Source organism: Leptodactylus fuscus, chromosome 4 (genome assembly GCF_031893055.1).
Source record: "Leptodactylus fuscus isolate aLepFus1 chromosome 4, aLepFus1.hap2, whole genome shotgun sequence".
Taxonomy (NCBI): Eukaryota; Metazoa; Chordata; class Amphibia; order Anura; family Leptodactylidae; genus Leptodactylus; species Leptodactylus fuscus.
Window position 1 is genome coordinate 122468300 of NC_134268.1, and position 12604 is coordinate 122480903.

General features: G+C 38.4%; 2 protein-coding genes across 2 annotated transcripts in view; both read left to right on the plus strand.

Moving 5' to 3' along the window:
• Positions 1 to 2595, plus strand: part of TMEFF1 (transmembrane protein with EGF like and two follistatin like domains 1) — a 192972-nt gene extending 190377 nt beyond the window's left edge. Inside the window, exon 10 of the mRNA XM_075271026.1 lies at positions 1264 to 2595. Coding sequence (XP_075127127.1) covers positions 1264 to 1348 — 85 coding nt within the window. The 3' untranslated portion in view covers positions 1349 to 2595. The remainder of the gene's footprint in view (positions 1 to 1263) is intronic.
• Positions 2596 to 2735: 140 nt separating this feature from the next.
• On the plus strand, positions 2736 to 11232 carry CAVIN4 (caveolae associated protein 4). The gene is made up of 2 exons (XM_075270987.1): positions 2736 to 3492; positions 9389 to 11232. The coding sequence occupies exons 1-2, from the start codon at positions 3088 to 3090 to the stop codon at positions 10040 to 10042; spliced, it is 1059 nt and encodes a 352-aa protein (XP_075127088.1). The 5' UTR covers positions 2736 to 3087; the 3' UTR covers positions 10043 to 11232.
• The last annotated feature ends 1372 nt before the right edge of the window (positions 11233 to 12604 follow it).

Sequence of the window (12604 nt, forward strand, 5' to 3'; positions counted from 1 at the left end):
ACATTTGGTTACTTTCCATTAAAAAAGGCTGCACTTAGTTTCAGGCTGCAGTCTTCATTCCTTCATGTCTTTTTAGATCCCCTGATGTGAAATTTGTTACCTGCTCCCAGTTTCAGACCTTTCTGCCTTGGACATGGTGACCCAGTAAGGGCATCACAAGCTTCATATTTGTTAGTGACATTTCTGCATCAGAGTTCCATTAATCATATTTGGGTATTTTTAGGCAGAATGCCCATAGATTTATGCAAGCCCCATTCAAATGACTTGACACATAATTTTCTGCAACAACACTGATGCTAGTACTTGTTAGATGTGAGGTATTTTTGTCCAGAATGCTGCTGCTTTCACTAACTCTCATGTATTAGCACAGCTTTAGTCAGGTGCTGTTTTCTCCTTCTACAGTCCATCAGAGATATCTTCTTGCATGTACTGGCAGACACTGATGCTGAGTAGTGTGTGATTCCCCCTTCCTCTCCAGAGTCTGCTGTGGGTCTTTGTATCTGTGATGCACAGGCTGTGTGATTCACCCCTGCCCTTTCACGCTCTGAGTGGGCCCTATCTACATGCTGATACAGTATAGTCATTGTGATCTGCTCTTCTCCATTCTCTGATCTACCATGTATAACCTCTTCAGCTTCCTATCTGGTACTCTGTCAGATGCTATCTCACAAGCAACCAGCTATGTGAGAGAACAAAACAAATTGTTGAACTTTTTTAAAGAAAGTTGTTAATTTTCCATTTAAGACAATGATTTTGGGGTAAAAGGGTGATCCTCATAGAGTTGTATGTAGTAAATAAAAAGTAGAGTTTATTATTTAGACACTATAATATGTCATATTATAATATTATAGGAAATGCAAGGAATTATAAAGACCATGTAGAATCACTTAGATATAATTTGGACATGAAACTATTGTACAATCCTGTGTTAGTACGCTAGTGCACCTCTGTCGCGTATTGGTAGCTTCTACTTACATACACTTAGATGAGTGTTCATCTAGCATATCTTATATCGGCATATATGCTGAGTCTTCAAAGCCACAATTATGGCTTATTAAAACAAAGCCAACAGCCTATTTGTTTAACCCTTTAGCCCATATACCCTGTAGTTTATTCCGTATTGGTAATTCAACTTTACATGAATGATTCTGGGAGAAATGCATGGACTACTCTAGGTATCGAGGTGATAGATATTACATATAAAGACAATTTTTAGTATAGTAAAAATATATACATATAAGACTTGTCTGTTTTTGTTTGCAGGAAATGTCCGAAAAACAACAGAGGACGTCGACAGAAGCAAAATCTTGGTCATTTCACTTCAGATGCTTCATCCCGGATGGTGTAGCCTCAATGTTTTTTCTTTATTTTTCTTGTTTATTTTTTATACTTACATTGACCATGTGCTGTACATTTTTATTATATCTTTTTTTAAAGAATGGAAATATTTATTTCAGAGGCCTTATTTTTGGACATTTTATAGTTTAGCTTTGTTGGTTGTCTGTTGTACTTGCAAAACATCAGCTCTGGCAGCAATGGACAGATATAGCTTTCATTATTTTATTTTATTTTTTTTTTTTATGTTCCGTTCCTGAAAACACAGTTCAGTATTTTTCTGTGTGTGCTTTCGCATGGTTGTTAATTACCCATATTTTGTTCTTAAAGCATTTCAATTTTGACAGCATTGGGGTCCAGCCATAAATTGAGCAAAAATGTGTTAGCTGAGGGCAGGTCACAGTTTGATAAAGTACAATAAAGTAAAGTTTTCAGGCTATACTAAGATACTATAGCATGAAAAAGACTAACTTAATCTGAACCTCCAATGACTAAAACAGAATGGCGGATGAAATGCTTACTGCATCCCCACAATTGGTTGCTCCTATGGAACACAGGCTCAGGCCTTCTATGGTTGTAGATAAAGAACAACTATAAATGAAATGTAAGAAATACCCTACAAACCAGGCATGAGCTAAAGATGACAATGTTTACAGTTTTTTTTTCTTACCAAGCTTCATAGAAGACACTGTGTTTAATAGATATTTCAATGTTTTATAGAATTAGTTATGGACATTTTTTTTTTAAACACTGGCTATCGCATGATATGTGAATTGTATTCTGTGAGTAGTGGTATCACGTTAAATATGTTCTATGGTTTCTAATCCTGACATTTATTACCCATTAGGGTCTGTCTTTAGGGGCTAGGGACTGCAGTAGGTGCATTGTTCTGTGGTGTCATTATCTGCAATGGTTTTGTATTCTCTTTTATTTATTTTTTAGTTGATTGTGTCTGTGACTATCTGTATTTTCTACACCACTGAAATAAAACACGTTAATTGGGCACCAAAAAAAATGGGCACCACATAAACAATCCCTGTTGCTCCCATGCCACCACAGACCCTTGAAAAAAATTCCTTCCTTTTTTAATACAAATATAGCATTTAATACTACTGGAAGAAAATGTTTCCTTGGCTCTTACATTAAGGTCCGCACAATACTTTTGTTACATTTAGATAAATGTTAAAATTCATGTAAAATAAAATTTGAAACTGTTGATCAGCATACATATGTTTATTTGAACACCATTACAAAAATAAAAGGCTGCTTTATTTAAAAAAACCATTCCCTTAATGCAAAATGTTTGTAATGTAAATAGTGAGCCTTTATACCATATCTACTGCACTGGATACTAGAACTTTGTTTACGTGTTCACAGTTATACATGATCTAGAGGTTTCAGTGATATAATGTTTTTCTACGCTACGCTACCAGTTCTAGTATCTTGTTCATTCACCCTGATTCAACAGATGGTTTGGATATTTCAGTTAAGTAGCCCATGGTATTTTCTTTCATGGATTTATTACTCAGAGCATGCTTCCTAATTTTAGTTGTTCGGTATTTCATAAGGCATGTTCACCACAGTGCCTGAATGATGAGTAGTTATAAATGTCTTCTCAGCCTCCTGGGGTGGAGCTTTCCATTTCATGTTGAAGGTCTACTGAGGCAGCTGTCTCTCTGCTCTGATGCCAGAATTTCATCTTGAGTCCTAAACAGCAACCAGCGGACCTTAGCCTCCAGCAAACTTCTAATCATGGATCATCATGAAACAACTTCTGATAGCATTAACCTCAACCGTTTGTCCGTTGTATCTGAAGACGATGAAGACCATGAGTCTTCCTTAACTATTGTTACTGTTCTTGACAAAGTGGCCAACATTGTCGAGACTGTGCAAGCCAGCCAGAAGAGAATTGAAGAACGTCACAGAGAAATGGAGAATGCCATGAAGACTATCCAGATTGACCTCCTGAAACTTGCACAGGCTCACAGCAATACCAGCTATACTGTTAACAAACTACTTGAAAAGACCCGTAAAGTAAGCTCCAATGTGAAGGATGTTAGAACTCGAGTAGATAAACAGAGTGATCAGGTCCAAAAAGTGGAGTCCAAGCAAGAGGAGATGCTGAGAAAGAACAAATTCAGAGTTGTAATTTTCCAGGTAATGAAACAAACTCAATTGCAAATGGTTAAAGAAACATGTTTCATGTGGATTAGAGTTGGTCTTTTAAAGGAATATTCAGAGTATTTAACTTTTGGTGATTTCTTCCTTAAGTTCTGATGATGAGAATTATGATTATATATCATTTCAAATTCTGTATCTATACTATTGAGCAATTTTGTTTCTATCCACACATTTTTTAAATTATGTTTTAGGTCACAGTGAAACATAAAACATGTATAACAATATAAGCATTCACCAAAATGTAGTTACTGCATAATTTACTCAATCTGCTGTGACTTGGGTCCAATGGCGTGTGAGTGTGTTACTGTCATTGTCTTGGGTAATGGTTCTGATCATCAAGTCTATATTTAGATATGCTTATTTCCATCACCAGGCAGAGCAGAATAAATTTTTGACCATCATTTCTTATTTGCTGCCTCTATATATATATACAAACATACAGTATACAGTATATATATATATATATATATATATATATATATATATATACAAACATACAGTATATCAGAGAAAGAAAGATCAACAGCAAATCAGAGAAAGAAAACTCCAGTTATTCTTTCACCATATTTGGAAGGAGCATGTACAATTCTACTTTTCATTAAAGCAAATTTCATCAAGCTATAACTTTACTAACAAACCAATATATATTTTAATAGTTTTTTTGTCATGGTGTTGGACAGAATACATTTTTTCATGAATTTCTTGTAACTGGATGGGTGAAGTTTCTATACAATTTACCAACTACAATATATCGGCCTGTAAGAACTTTACAAATCAAGCTTGTTCTCCGGGTGGCTGTCATATACAATATTACTCACAGATATATATACATTTTCTATGTATTATCTGAAAATAGTCTCCAACTTGTTAATTTCTTGCTAGGTCTTATTCACATTACACAAAGATTCTGTGGGTTCCGAAGGAAGCAATGCTAATAAAATCAACAATCTCTGATTCTGGACTAACATGCACAAAAATTCTGATATTAAATTGATATTAAGATTGTCTTTCCCTAAACTAGGTTTAATTTCCCTTCACCATCAAGCTTAGGCTTCATTTTATACCAAATTTATAGATTTTTGTAACACCTTAAAAAATCTAAAATTTTACAAAAAATTTCTCGGAGTTGCCATACTGTGACACCTGTAAGTTCTTTATTTCCATGTACAGTGATTTTTTTTGCAGGGTCTTTTGTGTTGATCGCTTTTAATTATATTTTTATGGGAAACGAAACAGTGAAAAAAACAGAAGTTCAGCTCTTTTAAGTGTTCAATGTGAGGGAAAACTATTTTTATAAGTTTGTAGATCAGGCGTTTTTAGACACGGGAATACATCATGTGTTTTACTTTTTGTGAACTTTTTTCTGTGTGTATTCTAGGGAAAAAAGGATGACTTAAGTCAATAATTCTTTGATTTGAACCACAGGGGTCTGATCACTTATGTCATCGACTGCAATTCCAATGCTTATATTACATTATGCCTAAAGCAGCCTGCATTAGAAGTCTATGCCTATCAAGTCTTGTAGCCTTCCATAGGTCCACAGCTTTCATAGTCATGAATCAACGCCCAGGGATCTCGTTCTGGGGATTGGTGACTCATCCCAAAATCGAGGCAACCATCCACTACCAGGAAAAAATGAGGCCTCGGTCATGTTTAACCAAGGCATCGGGGGGGGGGGGGGGATAATACCAGAGATCAGTGAATTATATAGCAGAGAGCAGAGATCCAGCTGCTATGGCAGCTGCCATATTTAAATACAATACATCTGCCGTAACAGTACGTGAGATGTCAGGAAAGCGTTAATGTCAAGTGATAGTTACTCCAGAAATTCAAGATACACTCTGAAAGATATGGCAGAAAACAAATTGGTCTCTCCTGAGTTTTCATGAACAGTCGAAATATGTGCAGGGTCTTGCTGAGTAGTCCATTTTATGACTGTATAAGCTTTTATACATGATCTCCTATCAGTTTTTCTGCTGCTAATAATCACATTATGATTTAAACATATTTCGCATTTCTGTCTGAGGCTGTGGGTGTGTACATTCAGGAGAGGTCTGTACCCCATTCATTATCCATTACTGATAATTGCTAACAAATACATGCAACCAAGCAGATAAAACACAAGAACAAAACAATGTATGAGCACAGTCAGTAAAGCTGTTTGCTGTCTGTGAATAATATCCCACTCGTAATCACTCAAGAAACTAGACGTTGATACATGTATATAGAGAAGACTTTGCTTTGCAGATTTCAGAATCCTCACTCTTTTCAACACAACCACAGTTTGCAGATTTATCTGTGAAGGCTGTGAGCAGAATCATCCATCCTCTCTCCAGTTCCTATGTGTGTCTCAGGCCCTATGTGGTGTCCCGCAGCAAAAATGTGCTGCAGGAAAAAATGTGTGAAAACGCATTGCGGTTCTTCCCGCAGCGCTTTGGACACAAAGTTGGCAGAGGTTTCCTCTGTGGACTTTCTGCTTCAATTATACCTGTAGGGAAACCAACGGCATTTCCATAGGTATAATTGACATGCTGCGATTTCCAAAAACGCATCGGTTCTGTAAATTGCCACGTTTCCGCAGCGCATTTTTTACTGCAAAGTGAAGATGGGATTCGCTAGAATCCCATCCACTTTGATGTGACTGTAAAACCCAGCATTTTTTTCGAAAGCATTTATGCCGCATGGGGCCCGGCCTTAAGACAGAAATGATGGCCCATTACACTTATTGAGTTAGAGGACCTTTCATGGTTTGGGGCACAGGCAGTTCTATATACTGCTGTAAAGCCGACAGTGCACTGAATTCAGTGCAATGTTGGCTTTCCCTATCTGTGCCCCGGGTGAAGAGCTATCGGTCCCGATACTGTAGCTCTTCATAGTCAGAAGGGCGTTTCTGACACTCTGTCAGGACCGTCCTTTTGTACAAGCAGCGCCAATAGCGCTGTTCTCTGAGACCAGGGAGGAATACCCCCTCTCCTACTGATAATACTTGTTTATGGACGAGTACTGTGAGCAGAGGGAAGGGTCGCTCCTCCCCGCTCACACAGTATAGCGCTATTGGCTCTGCTTTAAGCAAGACAGAATAAAATCTAGCTATGGGCAGACTTGCTTAGTAAAAAAATCTTATCTTTACTTTGTTTACAATTGCTACTTTTAATCCCCTTATCTGTTCTCTAGAACTTTGCTATCAGCATAAAAAGGTGTCAGTATAGAATCAGTATGTGCATCAGTCCGTTTTGAAGTGTCAAACTGACGCTAGGTTCACACCTGCGTTCAGGGTCTCCGTTCTGTGGTTTCCGTCTTCTGGATGCCAGAAGACGGAAATCACAGACCGGGTAAGGCTGTGAGCAGCGGTGAGCGTTTTATGCTCTCCGCCGCGAAACCGTTTTTTTTAAATCCGGACACAGAGTACTGCATGTCCGACTCTGTGTCCGGATTATAAAACTCGGTTTCGCGGCGGAGAGCATAAAGCGCTCACGGCCGGACATCTTTCTCACCCATTCAAATGAATGGGTGAGAAAGACTCCTGCAGGTTTCCGTCTCCTGCTCTGTTTTATGCAGGAAACGGAAACCTGAAGTACGGAGTGCCGGGCGCAAATGTGAACGAGCCCTTAGAGGAACATTTTTCATGAGAATATAGAGCTGAAACCAAAGTCCAGTCACGCTAAGGCGCAACCCCAAAGCACTTTTCCCCTTATTTGTATAACAATAAAACAACATTTTAAACTCTGCAAGGTACGGAGCAATAACTTGAATCTCCTGGGCCCCAATGCAAAATCCACTATGGGCCCCTACCTACCTTGTGCCATTCAGAGTAGTTGTATATTGTATGTGGCAGAGGGACCTTTGGAACCCACCTCAGGATCCAGGGCCTGGTAGCAACTGTTTACTCTGCACCCCTATACCCATTTCCCTGAACCAAGGTACTGCCCACTGTACATGCTTACCCTCACAAGTCCATCAAAACATATTCTCTTTCTGTATGGAATTTCATTAAATAAGTAAAATACTAAATCATGAGCTAAAATGTTTATCAAGTATTTTTACTGATGCTCAAAAAAGGAGAGACTCCATATAATTCTCATTGCAAATATCACTAATTAACCAATATCATCAATTAACCTTTGTTAATATTAATTTTTTTATTAAATACAAAAGCAGAACTACCTATTTATCACAAAAATCTGTATGTATCTTAAGATCCGTCTCAGTCACACATTTGTTCCTTCACAGTTTCCCAAATGGAGAGATGGAAAAATCTGCCAGACTGGCATGACAGACATGATGTTTAACTAGCATCATTCATGACATCTCAGAGACATGAAAAGCGTACAGCAGGCAGCCCTGTGTAACAGAAATGTCTACTTTACATAGAGAGAGAGGCAGCAGTCCTGTGCAAGTTAAAGTTTCAGTCTGAAATGGTAACTTACATAATTTGTCAAAATTGGCAGGAATAATTTCACATAGCAGGCAAATGAAACAGCATTTCTAAATCAATCTATATAGGAAACTCTAGCAGTATACATAGGATCCTTGATATGGGAATAAATGGCAAAAATGGACAATGCTTTTAATGTTTAAATCAGCTGAGGGCAGTGAAAAAAAATGCATACTCACCTGTCCCCATTGCTCTGGTGTCCTCTTCTGCTCCAGTGGCGTCTCTTTCAGACGTCCGCTGAACCTGATGATTGGCCACGGTGGTCATGGGACCTCCAGAACAGATCTGGGAGATGCCGCTGGAGCAGAAGAACCGGGACATGCGGAGGATACAGCTGCAATGGGAAAAGGAGAGTATGCATTTTTTTTCCACTGCCCCCAGCTGATTTAAACATTGAAAGGGATGTCTTTTATTTCAGTGGTATTATCTAAAACTTCTTTATGTCATCAGAGAACTCTAGAGGATGCTCGTGTAATCACCAGATAATTTTCTATTCTTTTGTTTCTTCCTTTACATTTTTCTTCTTTTTACTCGCTTGCTCTCACTTCCACTTCACAATTTTTCTTTCTTATCTACTTTACGAATCCAGCTTTTGAAGATCCAGGCATGGATTTTACACCTGCGTTCTGGTCTCCGTTCTGTGCTTTCCGTCTTCTGCATGCCAGAAGCACAGACCGGTTCCGGCCGTGAGCGGCGGTGAGCGTTTTATGCTCTCCGCCACGAAACTGGATTTTTTAATCCGGACACAGAGTACTGCATGTCCGACTCTGTGTCCGGATTAAAAAAACCTGGTTTCACGGCGGAGAGCGCAAAACGCTCACTGCCGCTCATGGCCGGACAGCTTTCTCACCCATTCAAATGAATGGGTGAGAAAGAATCCTGCAGGTTTCCGTATCCTGCTCTGTTTTATGCAGGAAGCGGAAACCTGCAGAACGGACACCTGGGCACAGATGTGAACGAGCCCTTACCATGTTTGTACATTATTACTGCACATTGCTTCGTATTGTTGGTTCAATAAGTCTGCAAAACAACAGAAGTATGTCCTTTTTTTTTTTCACTGATACTGATACATCATATCATTGAATCATTGAGAGTCATTGAGACTCAGAGACTTGCAAAACGTGTAGAAAATAGAACCCCCAAAATAAGTTAATAAACCATGGACCCTTCTCATTTGGGGGTGGGGTGCTGTCCGTAAGTAGCACAGACCTCACACATCTATGGAAGTGGTCGTGTGAATGAGGACTTGCTCTAAATATATATAGGTTGTGTTTCCCTTTTTTGTGTTTAAATTTTACATTACAAAAAAACACAAAATATTTGTAAAAATATAAAACTTTACATTATTTTAGCTTACACATTTCTGTTTTTAAATTTGTAATATTTAATTAATCTACAAAACTGATTTCAGAAATCTACATTTTTATTTTATTGCAGGAAGATATTGAATGTCCCACTAAACTGAGTGTTGCTAAAGAATCATCATTGGATGGGCTCTTAAGGGATAAATTTTACCCACCAAATGACCTCTCCTCTGATGAGGAATATGAAGTTCCAGAATCCAGGACCTCACGACTGAAAAAATCAGGCAAGCAGCGAATTGATAACATCAAAAAAGCATTTTCCAGGGAAAACATGCAGAAGACAAAACAAAATTTTGGAAAGAAAGTAAACAGGATTCGCACAAGGATAGTGACTCCAGAAAGACGAGAGAGAATGAGGCAGTCTGGTGAGAGACTTAAACAGTCTGGAGAGAGATTCAAGCAGTCCATAGTGAAAGCAGCTCCTACTAAGGAAACATTTAAAATCAAGAAGAAGGAAAAACAACGCACTACAGCAGAAGGCCAAGAAGGTGAGAAAGAAGATGTTGAATCCGTCTCAGAGGGTCCCTTGGTTGAGCCTATCTCAGAAGTCACCTACACTGAAGTGGTCACTGTAAAGAAGAAGAAGAAGAAAAATGGAGAGAAGGCTGAACTATTGCCAGACCAAGAAGAAGAGAAACCTGTCCAAGTATCAGAAAAACCTTTGCTAAAACTAGAAACAAAATTAGATACAGAAGAGACCCCACTGGTAGACATCAAATTGTCATAAACTGAGGACGTAGAATGAAGATTGCATTTATGACATACTCCACCAAGTGTGTGCCTTCAACCACTAAAAGGACAGTAGTGTTTTCTAAATGTTAATCCTGCCCAAATATGAGACTATCCATTGTGTACTCACAGATAAATCTGTACATTTTTTAAAGAAATGTTTTATTGCGGGATTGAACACAACTCTGAAATCTAGTAAGTTTGATGGCACTAAATGAATTTCATTCAGCCATGAAGTTAGTAAATTGTCTAATTCTATAGTTCTATCTTCAATTGATTTACAGTATGTAAGGAAATGAGAAATGAAATCACAGCAGAAAACGTATGAATGTACTTAGTTATTATAGCTGGATACCGATAGTGATGAAAATATGGAATAATATTAGCTATGGTGCTTAATGTCAGTAGAATAATGGCGTAGAATGTCAGGATAGAACTAAACCCTCTTCTGGTATTATGTTATTGTTTTGCATAATGGGATGGTTTTTAAGAATGAACATTATTATATGTGTGAAATGTATACATAAAGATGTGTGGTTGTGTATAAATACAATATAGTGCAAATTCAGAAATATGAGGGAGGACCGTAAAAGATGTACATTATCTAATGGGACAGAATGATGTGCATTGCATTGTACCCTGTATTTCTCTGGCTCTAGTAGTGCATAAATAGACATCTGTTCATATGTGTAAGTCAGATTGAAGCATCACTGACTGTGTTGTTGTCATAATAAGCTCTATATACACCAATGCCATGGACCCCAACAAATTCTCATGGATCCCATTGAATATAAGAGAGTATGCCAGATTTCCATTGGGGTGCCAGTATTTTTTTTACTAAGAGAATAGCACAGCAGACTGCACCCTTCTTGTCACTGAAATACCAGAATCTGAAAGCTTAAAACACACACATATGCCATAACATGTAAAGATGGGAATACCCATTTAACAATCAATAATACAATATGATCTGCAGTCCCAGAAAGGGGACCTTTCATTGCATATACAATGGAATCAACTGGGTGCAAAAGATAAAGACATTGAATAGTATTTAAAGGCAATGCATTTGCTTTTATGATAACGTTAGTGGTCAGCAACCTACAACTAATGCCAGGACAATGATATTAGGTACAGTAAACCATGTCACTTTTTTTTTTATTTAATTGAAATAAAAGTTGATAAAAATCACATATTGTCTGTGGGGTTCATTTGTATTTTTACAATAGCTTGTAGGAACGGCAAGTTTAAAATAAGAGGGTTTCATGTTTATAAAAAAAAAAGAGCACCAAGGCTGTTTGTGGCTGGTATTGCAATTCAACTCCATTCTAGAGTTTGTGGACTTGCAGTGTAAGTGAATAGAAATGGGTTGTAATAGCCAACACAATTCAAGAGCAAAAGTGGCTTTGCTTCTGAAAGAAAGTAGCCATGTTTTTCTAAGCTCATGTAATCCATTCAAGCCAATATATCCTTCACAAAGACTAAGGCCTGGTTCACATCTGCATTTGGTAATCCGTTCTGGGAGTCCCCGAATGGAATATCGAACGCATTGGCAAGCAGAGAGCTTATGAAAGCACATGGACCCCATAAACTATAATGGGGTCTGTGTGCTTTTCTTGCCGTGTCTACACGAAACATGCAGACAGAAAAGTACTTCATGATCTACTTTCATATCCGCATGACTCATATAGTCTATGGGGTCCATGTGCTTTCACTGCTCACCACTTGCCAATGCGTTCGATATTCCGTTCGGGGGTCTCCATGCAGACTCCCCGAAGACTCCCATGCAGTCTCCATTCAGACTCCCTGAATGGATTACCGAACGCAGATGTGAACCTAAATGAAACTTCATTACACCCCACACACTTTTTCTGTTTTCCCTGTTTCACAAAAGATGTGATTTACATATCTTGTAAAAGATTCATCATCCTAAAGTAAGTAGCCACATAGGAAGACTAAACATAAAATTACCACTTAAAATAATTCTATAAGGAACAATTTTGGATGTACAACTGGTAGAAGTTAGAATGTGTGTGATAAGCGAAAAAGGAGCTGTGAAGGGGCAAATACAATACTGTACTTAGGGTATCTTTACACAGAAGAATTTGCTGTGGGTTTGGCGGTGTGTTCCACCCAAGATGCTGCCTTGCTCTCCAAAATGAGCTTCCTGCTCAATTATGCCGTACATGCCACCGCTGATTCAGCCATGGATTCTGTGGCTTGAGACTCCCTCATTATTAAATTTCAATTCCCTGCCCTTAACTCCAAGAAGAGCAGGACCCATAAGCTTCCTGCCTTACCGCTCTTTAATTTGTAGGTTTACAACCCACAAGGCGCAGGGAAGACAGATATCATTTGTATCCCTGGATCTGTATCCTAATATGGATACATCACGGGATTGAGTCTTTTGCAACAAGATGTTCACATCCAAACAGTGGTCTCAGCTGGTTGTTGGCCACAAGGCTTAAAGTGACTTGTGGTCTTGAAAAAGAGGTTGCAGCCTTGTTTGCAGGGCCAACATCCACATCACATTGCAGTAGAAAGGGTGGCCTTGAGGTGAGGG

What these genes read in the sequence shown, in the direction of transcription:
- CAVIN4 (XM_075270987.1), top strand. Translation starts at nt 3,088, where the DNA reads ATGGATCATCATGAAACAACTTCTGATAGCATTAACCTCAACCGTTTG. An exon ending in TCAGAGTTGTAATTTTCCAG is followed by an intron (nt 3,493 to 9,388) that starts GTAATGAAACAA and finishes ATTTTATTGCAG; the next exon opens with GAAGATATTGAATGTCCCAC.